Genomic DNA, 17178 nt, shown 5'->3' on the forward strand with positions numbered 1-17178 from the left:
GTCATAGGTTCGCCATCACTGTACTATACTGATGGGTACAAAGTTTATGTTTGATAATGTGAAAATGTCCTCCGTGTTTAAGGCTTATTGATAGTGGGTTCCATTATCCTAATTGCATGAATGGTTTCACTTCACCACGGATTTCTCAGGGTAACAATTACTGTTAAGTAGAAATGAAAATGGAGGATGAGGAAAGCAACTTAATATATTTGTTCCCTTCCCTTTCCTTGCTTGTTCTTCTTGTTAGTTAACTGTTATTAATGAAAACCTAATTAAACTTTTCCAAAGGTGATATAAATCTTTGTAGTAGCTGATATACACTGAGTGGCCAGATTATTATGACCACCTGACGTTTGTAGGCAAATTAGCTATAATTTCATGCTGAGGTTGCTAGAGGGCCAGACCATTATAAACAGGGAAGCAGGTTGTTTACCACGACAGCAGAAGTGATTTTTTTCTGAAGATATGGGTAAACAACACGATTTAACAGCCTTTGAACGGGGGATGATTGTTGGTGCTCGGAGCCATGGAGTATCAGCAAAAAAGCCGAAGGCCTATTCGAACACCTTTGCTGTCTGCAGTTACCAAGATAAAACGTCTCCAGTTTGCACAGGAACACAAGGATTGGACAGTCGAGCATTGGAAAAAAGTCATGTGGTCCGATGAATCACGTTTCCAGTTGCATCATGGAGATGGCAGAGTGAGAATTTGGCGGAAACAGCATGAAAGCATGCACCCCACATGCATGAGTATAACCCTTCAAGCTGGTGGGGGCAGTGTTATGGTTTGGAGCATGTTTTCCTGGCATGACTTGGGCCCTTTAATTCATGTGGAACAACGTCTGATTAGCACAACATACCTAAGTATCGTTGATGATCAGTAATTAATAATATATCATCAGGTTCATCCTATCATGTTGATGGCGTATCCCAATGGAGATGGCTTCTTCCAATAAGACAGTGCGCATGCCATGGTGCTCGTATTGTGCAGGAGTGGTCTCAAGAACATGAGGGAGATTTTTCCTTGCCTAGGTGGCCCCCACAATCACCAGATCTCAATCCAATTGAGCATTTGTGGGATGAAGTTAAAAGAGCCATCAGGCAGCTGGTTCCACAACCATCAAATCTCACAGAACTGGACAGTGCTATTCATCAGGCATGGTGTCAGATTCCTCGCATCACCTTTCAACATCTCGTGGAGTCAATGCCAAGAAGAATTGCCGCAGTATTGAAGGCAGAAGGTGGCCCAACGAAGTACTGATCGGGTGGTCATAATAATCTGGCCACTCAGTGTATATTAGCTATTTAATATTTAAAACAATAGGTACTTGAAATAGTGTGCACTCTGTAAAGTTCAACCTAGTAGACACTAAATGAAATGAGTACTTTGACAACTATGTCCTAGGCTATGTTAGAGAACAATTGTATGTCTTATTTATTATCATGTCTTTTTAGTCCTAACAGGGGCTTCACAGAAATGCACTGTATGAGTGGCCACTCTAATTTTGTATCTTGCGTATGCATCATACCTTCAAGTGACGTACATCCTCATGGACTAATCGCCACTGGAGGAAATGACCATAATATTTGCATTTTCTCACTGGAGAGCCCAGCACCACTTTACATACTAAAAGGTCACAAAAATGCTGGTGAGTATAGTGCTTTGGTGTGTTTCTATTTGAAAAAAAATTTATCCGTTTGAAAGTAAAATTTACAGATAATTTTTTCCTGTTTTTTGTTTGTTTGTTTGTTTTCATATTTGTTAACCTATTGCTAATAGGCTTGGTAGTAAAATCCTTTTTTGGATCAGAATTTTGTTCTATAAATTCTGATATAGATTTACTGTTATTAGTAAAGTTTATTATGCTTACACAGGGGTGGACAAAAGTAGATTTAAGTGGTAATACAAATAATACAGTAAATAATAAGTAATATATGAATAAACTGCTTTTCCCATACTCACAACTGTAAACCTACTTTTTGTCCACCCCTGTGTATTTAAAAAGTAAAGTGTTCAGCCCAGCCAATGTGGCTCAATGGTTGAGTGTAGACCAGGAGGTCATGGTTTGATTTCCAGTCAGGGCATGTGCCCAGCTTGCTGGCTGGATCCCCAGTAGGGGGCGTGCAGGAGGCCGCTGATCAATGATTCTCTCTGATCATTTTATATCTCTCCCTTTCTGAAATCAATCAAAAAATATTTTTTAAAAAGACTAAAATGTTCAGTTATAAAAGGAAGAGGTGTATAATTTTGATACACTTTGTGATTTTGGATTTTTGGCTATTTTGTGCAAGGAATTTACTGAAGAAACCTAAGAGTATTTTTAAATCTTCTGACTGTTATGTCTATTTATACAGCAAAAACAGATGTGTTTATAGCTCTGGTGTCATTATTGAAGAGGAATACTTTTGAATATCATTTTCTGTGATTTGTGTATACTATTTCTGATTCTGAAATTCCTGAATTTGTGTATGGCTTAGCAGCTCTTTGTTATAAAATGATGTTTAATCAGTGGAGTATGTGCACTTATTTTTTTAATGTATCTAGAATAGTTTGGAACATCTGTAAGCAAATAGTATGGCCCATAAACACTTTAAACTTAATTTCATTGAGTTTATAAAATGTTTTTGTATGTTTGTATGTGAAATCTTCAATACAGAGTGATTCAGATTTTTTTTTAACTTTCTTCTAGAAATCTTCACTGTATATAAAAGTAGAGTGGCCAGGCAAAATCTCATTTATTATCAAATATCCAGTGAATGCTTACATTTACCCAGTTGTCTCATAAATGTTTTTTTACAATTTGTTTCGCTGGTGATCCAGACAAGGTTCACAGGTCTCTCAGTCTGTCCGTTTGTTTCCCTTTTCCCGCTCCATTGGAAACCAGCTTCTTATACCTGGAGAATGTCCAACAATCTAGACTTTGTTGATTAGAGCCTTTTTGTTCCCTTTAACATGTCCCTCAGTCCCCCATATGTCTTGTAAGCTATTAGTTAAATCTAGAAGCTTGAACAGCTACAGATTCAAGTTTCTGGCAAGAACACTTAATAAGAAGTATTGTGTATTTAACACATCCATCCGGAGATACATAAATATCTCTTTTTGTGATGTTGAGATTGATCAGTGGGTTCTAGTGTTGTACATCTATTCATTATAAAATTCCCATCAGCTTTTTAGCGCCTATTGATGATCATTGCATAGATCCAGTATTATTTCATTAATATTTGCAAAATGACTGTACTCTATGTCATTATTTCTGCATTTAATAACTAGCACTTTTCTATATAGAACTTTTCCACATCAACTCTTTGGTTACCACGTGAGAATTTTATACAGAGAAGCCAGGTTAAATGCTTTCCTTGCCCCCTCTCCCACTTGTTTTACTGGGTTTCAAAATAAGTTGGCTCCGTAACATTTTTTTTTCCCTTTTTGATTTCTCAAATTGTCCCACATTTGGCCATTGGGATCTTTTAAATGGGCTCCTGTGACCAGAGAATAAATCTCCATCTCCTGCAGTGAGTGAGGATGCACTTTCTGACACTGTAGGCTGAGAGGAGAGATCTAGTGTTTCACTATGGTGTGTGCAGACTGTGAATCACTCTTCTAATTTTTCAAGTCCTTTGCTTAGCCCCATCCTTCATGGAACCAATAGTGGCTGCATACTGAGCCTCATAGTTGCAGTACCCTCTCACTCTACTCCTGAGTTCCTCTTGTGCGTGTTTAAATTGTAACGGGTGGGCAACCTTTTTCGGAGTGCGTGCCAAAACCAGCAAAATCTCTGACTCAGAATTCTTCTGTGTGCCAACCCTGATTTTTTGAGACATGTTACGCCTACTTGATATCTCTTAAGGTGTACGTATGTGAAGAACCTTGAAGAAATAATAAAATTAATTTGAGCAACAAAAACACAGTATGTGATGATGAAAAATACATTTATTTTTTAATGTATACATGTACAGTGATAGTCTGACAGAAAACTTTATGACTCCATTTGATATTATCAGTGGAACTTTTGCTGCTGCATCACTGATGACAGATTTTACATCAGGTTTATATTTCGTGACCTTCAGAGATATGCACGAGCTACTACTTTCATCTGTCAGGCTACTCCTATTACGAGACTTAACAAAATTCATCACTGAGAACAAAGATTCACAAGCGTATGTGGATGAAACCAAAACACTGGTCGGATCTAGGAAGGCAGGGAGAGTTAAGGCAGAGGCATAGAAATTGCTCTTCCCCTCTCTTGTCAATCCATGTCTACGGTCTTTAAGATAACTTGTTATGTTAAATTATTTATTTATCTAAGATGCACCTACACTGAATTTATCTGAAAAATAAAAAAGTCAATATTAAGAAAAAAATTGTAAATGGAAGATTATAAGAGAGGGTTTCGCGTGCCAGCAAGAGTTACTGGCATGCCATGTTTGGCACGCGTGCCAGGGGTTGCCCACCCCTGAATTATAACCTTCCTCCATTTGGCTAAAGCAGTTATGCTAGTTTCAGTCTTCTTTGGCCTTGTAGATTAATACCATTTATAGCATTACTGCAGACAGTCTGCCATTTTTAATCAGAATTCTGTCTTTTTTTTCCATGTTTTTAGATGACTCTTCATTTATAGTTTTTAGCCTGTATAATTTTACATCAATAAAACATTAATTAACTATTTCATTACTATTGAACACTTAGTTCCAGTTTTTTTTTGGTTATAAAGTGACCCTAAGTATCTATATAAACAGCATTTCAAAATCATTTGCATTGCCTTCTTATGTGGTTTCTTAGATTGTGCAACCCACTTAATCCTGTTCCCTCATTTACAGACGATGAACCTGAGGTTGAGTATATCCCTGTGGTCAGCTCAGAAGTGTCATCTGTAGTACTTGCATCAGGCAGTCTGACAACAGTCTTGATCAGTGCACACTTCTGCATCTCCATTGAGTTAAGCCTTATTTGGCTAATATACTATCACTGTGTTTTTTAAATTGCAATGCTTTAATAACTAACAAGATTGAACTTTTTCTATATGAATGCTTTTTTTTTCTTTAGTTTGTAGTCTTTCATCTGGAAAATTTGGGACATTACTTAGTGGCTCATGGGACACCACTGCTAAAGTCTGGCTGAATGACAAATGCATGATGACCTTACAGGTACAGTAGTTCTGTGTGAATGTGCTAGATAATAATTAAGTACAATGACTCGGTGGCAACTTAAATTAATACCCATTTTACTTTCAGGGTCATACAGCTGCAGTCTGGGCTGTAAAGATCTTACCTGAACAGGGCTTAATGTTAACTGGATCAGCAGACAAGACTATTAAACTGTGGAAAGCTGGAAGATGTGAGAGGACTTTTTCAGGTAATACAGAGTAGACAGCTTTTATAATCTCATTGCTTCATATGTTTAGAAGCTTGAAAGTGGTAGTTGAAAAACATCACCCACATATCTTTTTTTTTTTAACCCCCACCCAAGGATATGTTTTATTGATTTTTTTTTTTTAAGAGAGGAGAAGAGAGAAATGAACATCAGCTGGTTGTGTGTGCCCCCCACCCCGCCAACACACACACACACACACACACACACACACACACACACACACACACACGGCCCCACTGGAGATCAAACCTGCAACCTAGGTATGTGCCCTCACCAGCAACCTTTTGGTGCATGGGACAATGCTCCAACCAAGCCACACAGGCCAGGGCACCCACATGTCTTTTTAAGATATAATGAGATCTCTCATTAAACAACCAGATTGAATAGTAAATAGGTATCTGATAGGCTATAATGCGTGCATGTGCTTCTATAAACTATATATATGTAATTTGTGGATGCATTATGTTTTTTCTTGTCCTTTGAACATGTTCAGTTTGAAACTTCAAAGCATAAGCCTTATTGATGATAGAGCATTAGTGTTAGCTTCATCTATATGAAGGAATACATAAGTGCTTTTATTAATATTGAAGTACATTGTTTATTAATACATTTCAAGCTCTATGTGGTGGTTTAGGTGGGTAGCCTTTTTAAATCTCAGCTATTAAATAACTTCTACACTGAGGCATCTTCTGTGTAATATTAGTATTGCTGATTTATCTGTGGGGCACTTAGATTTTTTGTATGAATTTTTTTCTTTTTTTTTTCTTTTACTTAAAGCTTCTTCCTCTTTTTTAAAAATGTTTTTATTGATTTTAGAGAGGAAAAGAGAGGGCGGGAGAGATACAAACATCAGCTGCCTTCTGCATGACCCCCACTGCCAGGGATAGAGCCGACAACCTGGGCATGTGCCCTCACCAGGAACAGAACCTATGACCTCTTGGTGCATGGGTCTATGCTCAACCACTGACCCACACTGCCTGGGCTCATTTACTATTTCAAAGTTAATCACCACCCTGGAGGATAATACTGCAAGGTGTCCCTTTGTGAAGATGAAACTATCTATAGATGGAAAATGGACAGTGAGTTATAATATGCATCTCTGTTTTTGTTTCCATACATATATGTGTATCAAGTTGTTACTAATCAGTGATAGCTAATCTAAATTAGCAAATACTGAGCATGGGAAAGGTTTGACATCTGATCCTCTTTATTAGATGACTAGCTTCAGGGAATGTTTTATCTCTAAAAAAATGTAGATGTTTTCTACAAGACTTCAATTAACATGGAAAGAAATTGAATTTTATCAAGTATATCTCCAGTTACATAATTAAAAACATGCAAGAAGTTTAGTCCATAAATTTTTGTCATTTTAAAAAATCAGTAATCATTGGCTTTTATTTTATCATTTTAATGCTTGCATTTATATAAATTGTGAAATGCTCCCAATGATAAATCAGCAGTACTTGGCTGAATATTTGCATTTTGGTTGAATTGGAGTGGTAGAAAAAAGTTTAAATTTGATGGAATCAAGAGATGTAGGATAGTCCAGCCCATAGTTCAATTGATGGAGTCTTGTCTTGTACACCAAAGGATTGCTGCTTCGATTCCCAGTCAGTGCATGTACCTGGGTTGCAGGCTCGATCCCTGGTGGAGGCTTGTATGGAAGGCAGCTGAGCAATGTTTTTAGCTCTCCCTTCCTTCTCTAAGTGTGTCCTCAGGTGAGGATTAAAAAAAAAAATATATATATTTTTTAAAGAGGTAGGATAATAAACCAGGAAACTTGAATTCCTGTTTTAGCTTTGCCACTAATCTTGTTGTTTTAGAGAAAGTAATCTCTCAACCTATTTTTGCATATTTTAATAAAGTTTACTTTTCTTTGATGGTTTTAATATTTCAAACTTTAAATAATTACAGTCTTTTGTAATCTTAGTTTTTAATTTTCTCTGGTGTTTTATAAATATTAATTTCAGTATTCTGTGGTAAGAAATTTAAGGTTATTTATTCCTTATTATATTTTCTGTTATATTTGAATATTGAATATGTTATGAATTAATCTTGTTACTGGGGAAGAAAAGTTGAACTGTCAGGTAAAAAATGAGAGTTGTGGAGATCAAAATTCTGTTTCTGGAAGGTTTTAAGACAGAATTTGGAGAAGATACGATGAATATAAAATAACTTCCTAAGACTGGTAAGAAATATGGCCAAATCTGAAATATAAATTTGGTTTATCAGGCTTTTCTACTGAAAAATTGAATTTTTCAAATTTGAAATCACGCTTTACTATTCACCAATGTGTTTTACAATGCTTATGAAATACATAGAGCCATCACCCAAATAATCTATTGTATTGATTGACATAATTTTTTTTAATACAGGGCATGAAGACTGTGTAAGAGGTTTGGCAATTTTGAGTGAAACAGAATTTCTTTCATGTGCAAATGATGCCAGTGTTAGAAGGTGGCAAATTACTGGCGAGTGTCTCGAAGTCTATTTTGGACATACAAATTATATTTATAGCATATCTATCTTTCCAAATTGTAAAGGTAAGATTATTTTATACCATGTATTTAAAATTTTGTATTAACCTTTATTTCGTCACATTCTTAAGGTGAGGGAAGGAGAACTGATGACTTAAATCAATTTACTAACTGTAATTTGAATAATTTAGTGACTTTATATTTTTTCCTAAAGAAGAAAATGATATGATCATCTTTATATTATTTTACATTTGATGGTTGTGAAAAGTTCTTAAGTATCTGAGGAAAGGTTTTACATAATTTATTGGTGTTTAGTATGTAAGATGAAAAATGTATACAAACCTGTTTTTTTAAGTTATATAAAAGTGACAAATACCTAGAATCTAAAACTATAATTTAAAATACTTTAGAGTTAAAAAAATCTGTCTAGAAAGATGGTATATATACATGTACTTAATTGTATTTATTCAACCTAATTTTTTCTGTATTTATCAATTTCAGATTTTGTGACAACAGCAGAAGACAGATCTCTGAGAATCTGGAAAAATGGGGAATGTGCCCAAACAATCCGACTTCCAGCTCAGTCTATATGGTGCTGCTGTGTGCTTGACAATGGTGACATTGTGGTTGGTGCGAGGTATTTATTTTCTAGTCAATCAATAAATAATATGTGTCTAGGACTGTGGTGGACATTAGAGTGCACAGAGATAAGTCATAAGGAAGTTCAGGTGAATTGGAGAGACTGTCTGCACGATTCTGGTACTGAACAAGAGTAGTTGGCATAACAGCTTTTACACTAATGATGCTGGATTTATTATGTCAGTACTGTATGTTGTACAGTTGAAACTGAATGCAAAAGAAGTCAACAAAGGTAGAGATTGGTCTGGGAAAACTTTCTGGAGAAGAAATGTAGATGGGATTTTGAAAGATAATGAGTAAGAAGGGAAATGAGAATTTTTATTAAAAGAAACTATAAGTAAAGATGTAGCATGGGAATGAAAGTGATGTCTTAGGAGATAAAGGAAAATGGTGGAGGACTAATGCTGGGGAAAAGTAGTTAATAGGTAAGATGGGGCTCACTTATAGATTTAGTGCTTGGAGTTAAAGGGTTATAGCTCTTAAACAAGAAGTGAGATGATTAAAGTAGGACTTATGAATTATTAAATATGGATGTTTTATTTAATTGGTGTTGACAATGGGAAGGAAAGCCAGTTAGCAGCTGCAGTATTAAGGGTGTAAAGTTATTAAATATTGGCTCCTTCATGGCACTGGATAAGAGACCAAAAATGAGATAATTCAGAGGAAAATGATCAGAAATGGGGTGAAAGAAAAGGATAAAGCTTCAAACTTTTGGTGATTGGAAGTGTGCATTAAGAACAATGGGGACAAGGGAGAACTTGTGAATTGGAGAGACCGTATGCACGATTCTAATACTGATCAAAAGTAGTTGGTATAACAGTTGAAGAAAAATAAACAAATTGAAAGGGCGAAATTGCTGTGAGTGGAATATTATGCAAGAAACAACATTTACTGTCGAATTAGGTAGGATTAGTATATTTGAAAGTGACTAACTTGCTTCCCCACCCCAAAATTTAGAATTGAGAAATCATGGAAATGAAGTCATTTTTCTGAGACCAAAGGTGCCATCTAGACCAAACCCCTTGATTTGGGGTTATACTGCTAGTTAATGGCATGCGAAAGGCTGATTCCATGTTTCCCTGAAGAACATATTGAGCATCTGCTACGTCCTATGTTGGGTACTCCTACCTTTAATAAAGTAAACCCACCCACTACCCTTCATATACTGTAACACCTATTGACTTTTAAAGTATACACTTTATCTCCAAATTTTTATGATGATAACTATTTAACTTGGAATTAAAATTTATGTTAAATATATATTTCTCTGACCATGCCAATAATTTTTCCCTAGTCTTTTTTTTTTTTTTAATATAGTGCTTTTTCTGATAGATTGACTTTTAAAGAGAGAGGAAGGGAAAGAGAGAGAGAAACATTGATTTGTTGTTCCTCTTATTTATGCATTCATTGGTTGATTCTTGCATGTGCCCTGGCAGGGGATCCAAACCTTCGAGTATTGGGATAATGCTCAAATCAACTGAGCTACCCAGCCAGGGCTTCCCTAGTCTTTTTTCACCCTATACATCGCTTTACCAGTGAAAACTAATACAGGGCGGTGTGTGCTCAAGTCAGCATAGTGCAGTACTCAGCAATAAACACTTAGTAACATTTCTCATGTTCACAAAGATTCTTTTTGCTTCGGATCACTCAGGTGTGATAATGTTAATAAACTCTGGCAATGACTTAAAATCATTTTGTTTTTCTTTATAGTGATGGTATCATTAGAGTGTTTACAGAATCAGTGGATCGGACAGCAAGTGCTGAAGAAATCAAGGCTTTTGAAAAGGAACTCTCTCAGGCAACCATTGATCCCAAAACTGGTGATTTAGGGAGCATTAATGCAGAGCAGCTTCCTGGGAGGGAACATCTGAATGAACCTGGTAAATATTTCCATGTTATCTAGTAGTAAAAATTGTTAGCAGTTATTCCAGAATTTTGGAGTGATTAAAGCAGGGGTCCTCAAACTACGGCCCTCGGGCCACATGCAAATACAAATATTGTATTTGTTTCCGTTTTGTTTTTTTACTTCAAAATGAGATATGTGCAGTGTGCATAGGAGTTTGTTCATAGTTTTTTTTTAAACTATAGTCCGGCCCTCCAACGGTCGGAGGGACAGTGAACTGGCCCCCTGTTTAAAAAGTTTGAGGGCTGCTGGATTAAAGTGATAGGGGAAAAAGGTTGTTTCATTTAGTGTAGAAGGCATTGGTGGGTAAAACTGCTGGCTCCCTAGTTCACAAATCAAGGCAGTCGCATCAGAGGGTCTGGTAGTCGTGTTTTTCACCAACACATAGTTGTGGTTTTAAAAAACAAAAGCCATCTGCCCTCAAATGTCCTTTATGAAGCATTAAACATTAATTTTATTACATCTTCACCCCTTTAGTAAATTTAAAAAAATATTCTGGGTGACAGAAGGTAAATTACACATGTGGTGCACCAAAGTTCCATGGCATCTGGAAGATTAGTATTTGTGCAGTCATTGACGTTGAAGGCTGAACTATTGGCTTTTTTCATGGAATGCCATTTTTATTTCACAAATCGACTAGTTATTCAGGCTTGGGTATTTGGCAGGCATTTCTTAAAAATGAACAAACTGAGCTTGTCACTTTAAGGAAAACAACTGATGATATTTGTTGCCAAAAATAAAATTCAAACTTTCTAGTGTGAATTGAAATTTTAGAAAATCTGTAACTCCTCACCAGGAGCTTAATAGTTTTCCAATGCTTACAAGACTGTTCTAATGATATCAGTTGTACTATTAACAGTGTGGTCTTTTTATATATATATATATATATATATATAATCCTCACCCAAGGACATTCCATTGATTTCTGGAGAGTAAAAGTGTGGGAGGAAGGGGAGGTGTGTGAGAGAGAGAGAGAGAGAGAGACACAGACAGATACCCCCATGCGAGAGAGACACATTGATTGGCTGTCTCCTACACACACTCCTACCAGGGCTGGGGAACCTGCAACTGCAGTACATGCCCCTGACTGGAACTGAACCCACAACCCTTAGGTCTGCAGGCTGACGCTCTAACCACTGAGTCAAACCGGCCAGAGCAACAGTATGATTTTTTTTTTATCCTCCTATCTAATAATAGACAAACATGGTAATTGACCTTACCTTCGCTATGCCTCCCATTGGCTAATCAGTGTGATATGCAAATTAACCGCCAACAAAGATGGCAGCTAATTTGCATACTGCAGGCAGGGCAGGACAGTGCCATCCCACCTGCCCCGCTGCCATCTGGGCCTGCTATTTGCAACCCGGGGCAGTGGGCGTCCGTGTGCGACCCGACCTGGGGCAGCGCCCCAACCACCGGATCGGCCCTGCCGTGTGCGTGACCCGGGGAGGCGGGGCAGGCACCGAGGGATCGGGCCTGCCATCTGCCATCGGGGAGCGGGCCTAAGCCAGAAGGTGGTTATCTCCCGAGGGCTCCCAGACTGTGAGAGGGCACAAGTGGTGCTGAGGGACACCCCCTCCCCCGCCAGTGCACAAATTTTTGTGCACCGGGCCTCTGGTATTAAATAATAAAATGTGTAAACATGTGGACAGTCTGCATTACTCATTTAATATTTTCCAAATGCCAGTTTACGGTGTTAGAAAATCGTGAATGGGTGAAAGACCTGTTCAAAGTGTAAGAGAGACCAATGGATTTTAGTTTAATAGAGCATGACAAAGTCATTGGTGTGGTTTCAGATTCTAAATTGTAACCTTTAAGAACCTGCTACTTGCACAATATCCGTATTTCTTCTGAAAAGGCTCTTAAGCTAGTCTTCCCTTTTTTAACTTTTTTCTTTTTCTTTATATACTTCTACCAGAACAACAGATTGAATGCACAGGCGGGTATGGTAAATCCAGCTGTCTTCTATTAGGGGAGAGAGTAAAGAGATTTATAAAAATGGAAAACAATGCCAGTGTTTTCACTGAATTTCTAAAAGAAACTTATATTTTTTATTAAAATGTTTATTCAGTATGTAGTGGATCTATTATTGTTTTCCAGGAAGTAAATATATTCTCATTTTTAATTTCAAATCCAATAAATTAGTTGATACAACCCACATTAAAAGATGATCTTTGGGCTTCTGAATAACTTTTATGACTATAAAGAGATCTTGAAACTAAAACTTTAAGAACTGCTTCCTTAATACCATGTTTTGATATTTTTACAATTCTTTACAAAATATAGTCTTTTTGTCATATATATACTGTACATACAAAAAATATTTACGAAGTGCCTAATGTGTGCCAGGCCTTGTTCTAATATCTGGGAATACAACAGATAAGAAAAGATACAAAAATCTCTGTTCTCACAAATTTATATTCTACATGAGGAGACAGATAATTAAAAAGTAAATTTAGATGTCAGATAATAAGTAAAGTATTATGGGAAAAATAAGACCAGGGTTGTGGCTATTTTATCATTTTAAATAAAGTGGTCAGGAAACGTGTAATAGGATAGCACTAGCTGCTGTAACAGATAAACCCTGATGTCAGTGGCTTAACAAGAAAAGTTTATTGCACATGTAAAGTTCGGTTGATGGCAGAATATGCTGGAGCATGTTTGTAGAATAATTTTGCTCTTCGGGGTCATGGGGACCCAGGCTGATGGAAAGCACCGTCTTCAACATGTGATATCAAGGGTTCCTTGGTTATAGACTTTCATCCATCAAACAGGGTAAAAGGGAGGGTAGACAGTGATGGAAAAGGCCTAGAATAGGCTTATATCACACCCACACAGATACCAATTAGTGTATACTCAGTGTGTAACCCCGAGGGAAGGCAAGAGGCAAGGGGGCTGAATAGAGTAAGTAGTCTCTGACCTGACAGCCACAGCTCTATTCTATGGAATAGGAGCATGACTCTGGAGGACAGCACGGTCTTTCCCACTGCAGGCTTTGCTGAGAACTTGACATTCAGTAAAGTCTTTAAGGAGGCAAGGGAGCAAATCTTGCCAGCACCTGTGTGAAACGTGTCAGGGACAGAATAAATAGCTAGTGCAAAGACGCCATGGCTGAAGTAGGATGGTGGGATGAGGGTAAGAGTCGTGGAAGGTGAGGTCCGAGAGGATGGGAGAGGCAGATTATGTTTGGCCTTGTACACCACTCCAGTGACATAGTCTTTTATCAGGAGTGAGTTAGGAAGTCATTGAAGGGTCTCCAGCTGAGATGTGTCAGAAGCTCCTTAAACTTTTGCAAGAATTTCTGTGGTTGCTGGGTTGTATATAGACTGTAGGGGACCCTAGGGCAGTAGGAGGAGGACATTGAATAATTCCAGCTGAGAAATGATGGTGGCTTATTCCACAGGTATCACTGGAGATAGTGAGGAGAAATAATTTTCTAGATATATTTAAAGGCAGCTGATAGAATTTGCTGAAGGATTGGCTATGTGGCTGCAAGAAAGAGGAATCAGACTTTACACTTTTGGGCCTGAGAAGCTAGAAGAATGGAGACTCTACTGGAATGAAAGTGTTGTTAGAAGATAGTAATAAAACTTGTTCTAATTTTGATGGGCTAGCTGTTTTCTAGAATCAAATTTTTTAACCTTTATTTAATAAAGTTTCCTTTAACCATTCTTATGCCAATTTCCAGTACAATTTAAAATAGTTTGATAAAACTTTCTACTAAACCAAAACACACATTCTCTTTTATGTATAAATTTTAATGTTAACAATTTTCTATCTAAATGTTTTTGAATTTTATTTTGCCATTCTATCTTTGATTCTCAAAATTTTTATTTTAAGGTTCTAGAGAAGGACAGACCCGTCTAATCAGAGATGGGGAGAGAGTCGAAGCCTATCAGTGGAGTGTTAGTGAAGGGAGGTGGATAAAAATTGGTGATGTTGTTGGCTCATCTGGTGCTAATCAGCAAACATCTGGAAAAGTTTTATATGAAGGGAAAGTATGTTGACTTCTTTCTAAATACCTTTATCTTAAAGTATTCAACAAATTAAAGGTTTTCGTTTCCCTTTCTCCATGCTAATACAATTTTCTCATGTTTTAACATTTAAAAATATATTTCTATGGGGAAATTATCTTTTCCTGTCTTGAATTGGGTTTTTTAAGAATCTCTTTCCATGTACGGAGGGCTGCATTTCACAGACAGATTCGGCATTATTTATCTTTTAGTAGTAACCATATATAAGCTGTCCCCAACCATTTTGGATTAGGAGCTTCTGTGCCACCTTTCATCTAATGCTGCATGCCTATATTTAACTTGTAAAGGCAGAAGGGACCCTCAGGGCAGTGCTTACAATGCCAGAATGTTTTGGTGAGCCGGGCATGGTAACAGCTAATACTTTTGGCCTTGAGATCAGCCAATTGGAAACCCCTTTGGCCTCAGAATTAATGTCGTCATAATCTTTCCCTCACCTCCGTCCCTAGTGAAATGTTAATCTTGCTGCTCGCTCAAGTAGTTGCTATTATGATATGCCAAGTGAAGATTTTAACAATGCACTTTGGAGAAAGTTTAAGCACTATAATTATTAAAGTAAAGAACGCATAAAATCTGTGTTATATATGACATTAATACATATGAACATACAAGTTAGTAATCATTTATCTCCTTTTTATATTCCTATTAAAGGAATTTGATTATGTTTTCTCAATTGATGTCAATGAAGGTGGACCATCCTATAAATTGCCATATAACATCAGTGATGATCCCTGGTTAACTGCATACAACTTCTTGCAGAAGAATGATTTGAATCCCATGTTTTTGGATCAAGTGGCAAAATTTATTATTGATAACACAAAAGGTCAAATGTTGGGACTTGGGAATACTAGTTTGTCAGATCCATTTACAGGTAAGTTAGGGTTTGTATTAAGTCTTAAAGTGCTTCTTTCCATCAGTGTTGGTTAACTTTCTTTTTCTAATGTGTTTAAATGACCATTATGATTAGCTGTTTAAATAGAAACCAAGATCCTGCAGTAGGTTTTTACTTCACATTCATATTTGCAAACCTCAAATTATATAGTAATTCTGTATCTATAAAAATGATTATAAATTGTCCTGTTACAAAAATATAGCCACACTGTAAACTAATAATTTTAAGAAACTTTAATTTAGTCATTTGACATAAAAAGAAAATTCTATGTTCCTTTGTATAGTTAACTTTTTAAAAAATATATATTTTGTGATGAAATTTACCAGTTTCCACATGAGGCTGAATTGGTTAGTTGTGCATCACATCTAATACTGGACTGTGAGTATTTAGATTTTATAAGTGATTTATATTCTACATGTTCATTTTAAGTCAGTTGTTTATAACAGCATAGTATCTAAAATTTTGCAAATGGGATTAGGTTCTCATGCCAGTCCATAAATTATAATGCTAGTAGTATTAGTCTGAATTCTGGGTCCCAGGAACCAAAGCCATCATATAGGATGAAATAAAACCCTTCCTCTTTTCTTAGGTGTAGAGCGAGCTCTAAATAAAATTTTGAAATTGGTACTGAATTGTTATTGTTTGGCTGTGGTCCGTTTGACTCCATTTTTCATATGCTACTACTGTTTTTGTTTTATATGGAAGGGTCTCATGCCTTCTTCCTGTCTCAAGTCCTTATATAGATCTGTCCTTTTTTCTTCTTTCCTGATGGACACTCCTTGTCCCCAAATTATCTCCTCTTTTCAAAATTCCATCATCAGTTCACATAATAAAGCTAATTTCATCTGCATGTTGACTTGAGCAGGATGATCAGTCTGACTCACTACTAAACTATAAATCACGCAGCCTTCCCAAAAGCTGCACTTTACAAAAGAGTGGTGGGAGGTATTACCTGGACATTTCTGTTGGTGGAATTTCAGACTACAGTGCAAAAGAGGGAACACATGATCGCAGTATTGTGTAAGCTATTTGTGGGACTGAGGACAGATATTAACGCATCTGGTTCTATCTGGAAATCTGACACTATTTGGCATTTTTGCTCTTCTGAAGCTTAACTTTATAAGCATATTTACATATATCTTTTTGTAGACACCTCTGATTATTTCCCTAGAGGTTCTAATAAAACATATGCACACTCACCATGCATTTGTAAAGGTATAAATGGAAGTCTGTTTTCTTTCTAGCACTCATCCCCTTTGTAATTCCTTTCTCCAGTAGGTTGTAAGCTTCAGTGGATACAAGCAATCATGTTCTCTGCTGGATCCCTACACTGAATGCACTGTTTGACACATGAATTAATGAATCCAGGGGTTTTCTAAAAGATTAACATTTGATGCCTGTGGTTCTGATAGCAAAAGCAACAGCAGGAATTCTAGTGAATTTGTATAGGAACAGGAACTGATTGTATGTATATATTACTTGGGTCAGAGACTACCTGCAATTTCCTTTTTCTATTTGAATTCCTGGTCATTTCAATATTTAAATGTAAGGGCTAAGATATAATGAAGTATTAAAGTTAAGAAAACAAAGCTTGGAGATTCACTGACATTTTAGTTTCTTACTAGTCTTTTCAACTGTAACACTTTTGACTATAATTTGTTATTCTCCCATGTAACAGTCTTGTTCTGTTTTCCACCAAGCTTGGAGTCTTCTCATGTTTTCTTTGTTTGCATACACAGGTGGTGGTCGGTATGTTCCAGGCTCTTCATCTGGCTCTTCTAACGCAATGTCTGCAGCTGATCCTTTTACAGGTGAGATGCAGCTTTGCTTAATATACCTCCGCTAAGTGCACTTTATATGATAAGG

At 36.7% G+C, this 17178-nt stretch overlaps 1 protein-coding gene across 2 annotated transcripts in view; it reads left to right on the forward strand.

Annotated features, from left to right (window-relative positions):
- Positions 1 to 17178, forward strand: part of PLAA (phospholipase A2 activating protein) — a 35874-nt gene that overhangs the window by 8880 nt on the left and 9816 nt on the right. Inside the window, exons 2-10 of one of the 2 annotated variants that reach the window (XM_081104257.1) lie at positions 1455 to 1648; positions 5044 to 5144; positions 5232 to 5352; positions 7746 to 7913; positions 8349 to 8484; positions 10197 to 10366; positions 14230 to 14387; positions 15072 to 15291; positions 17052 to 17123. In XM_081104257.1, the coding sequence (XP_080960383.1) occupies positions 1455 to 1648; positions 5044 to 5144; positions 5232 to 5352; positions 7746 to 7913; positions 8349 to 8484; positions 10197 to 10366; positions 14230 to 14387; positions 15072 to 15291; positions 17052 to 17123 (1340 nt within the window). Of the gene's footprint in view, positions 1 to 1454; positions 1649 to 4817; positions 5145 to 5231; positions 5353 to 7745; positions 7914 to 8348; positions 8485 to 10196; positions 10367 to 14229; positions 14388 to 15071; positions 15292 to 17051; positions 17124 to 17178 lie in introns of those variants that run through there. The other variant, XM_081104258.1, reaches the window with a different exon arrangement.

This window comes from Myotis nattereri, assembly GCF_964212035.1.
Source record: "Myotis nattereri genome assembly, chromosome: 12".
Lineage (NCBI taxonomy): Eukaryota > Metazoa > Chordata > Mammalia > Chiroptera > Vespertilionidae > Myotis > Myotis nattereri.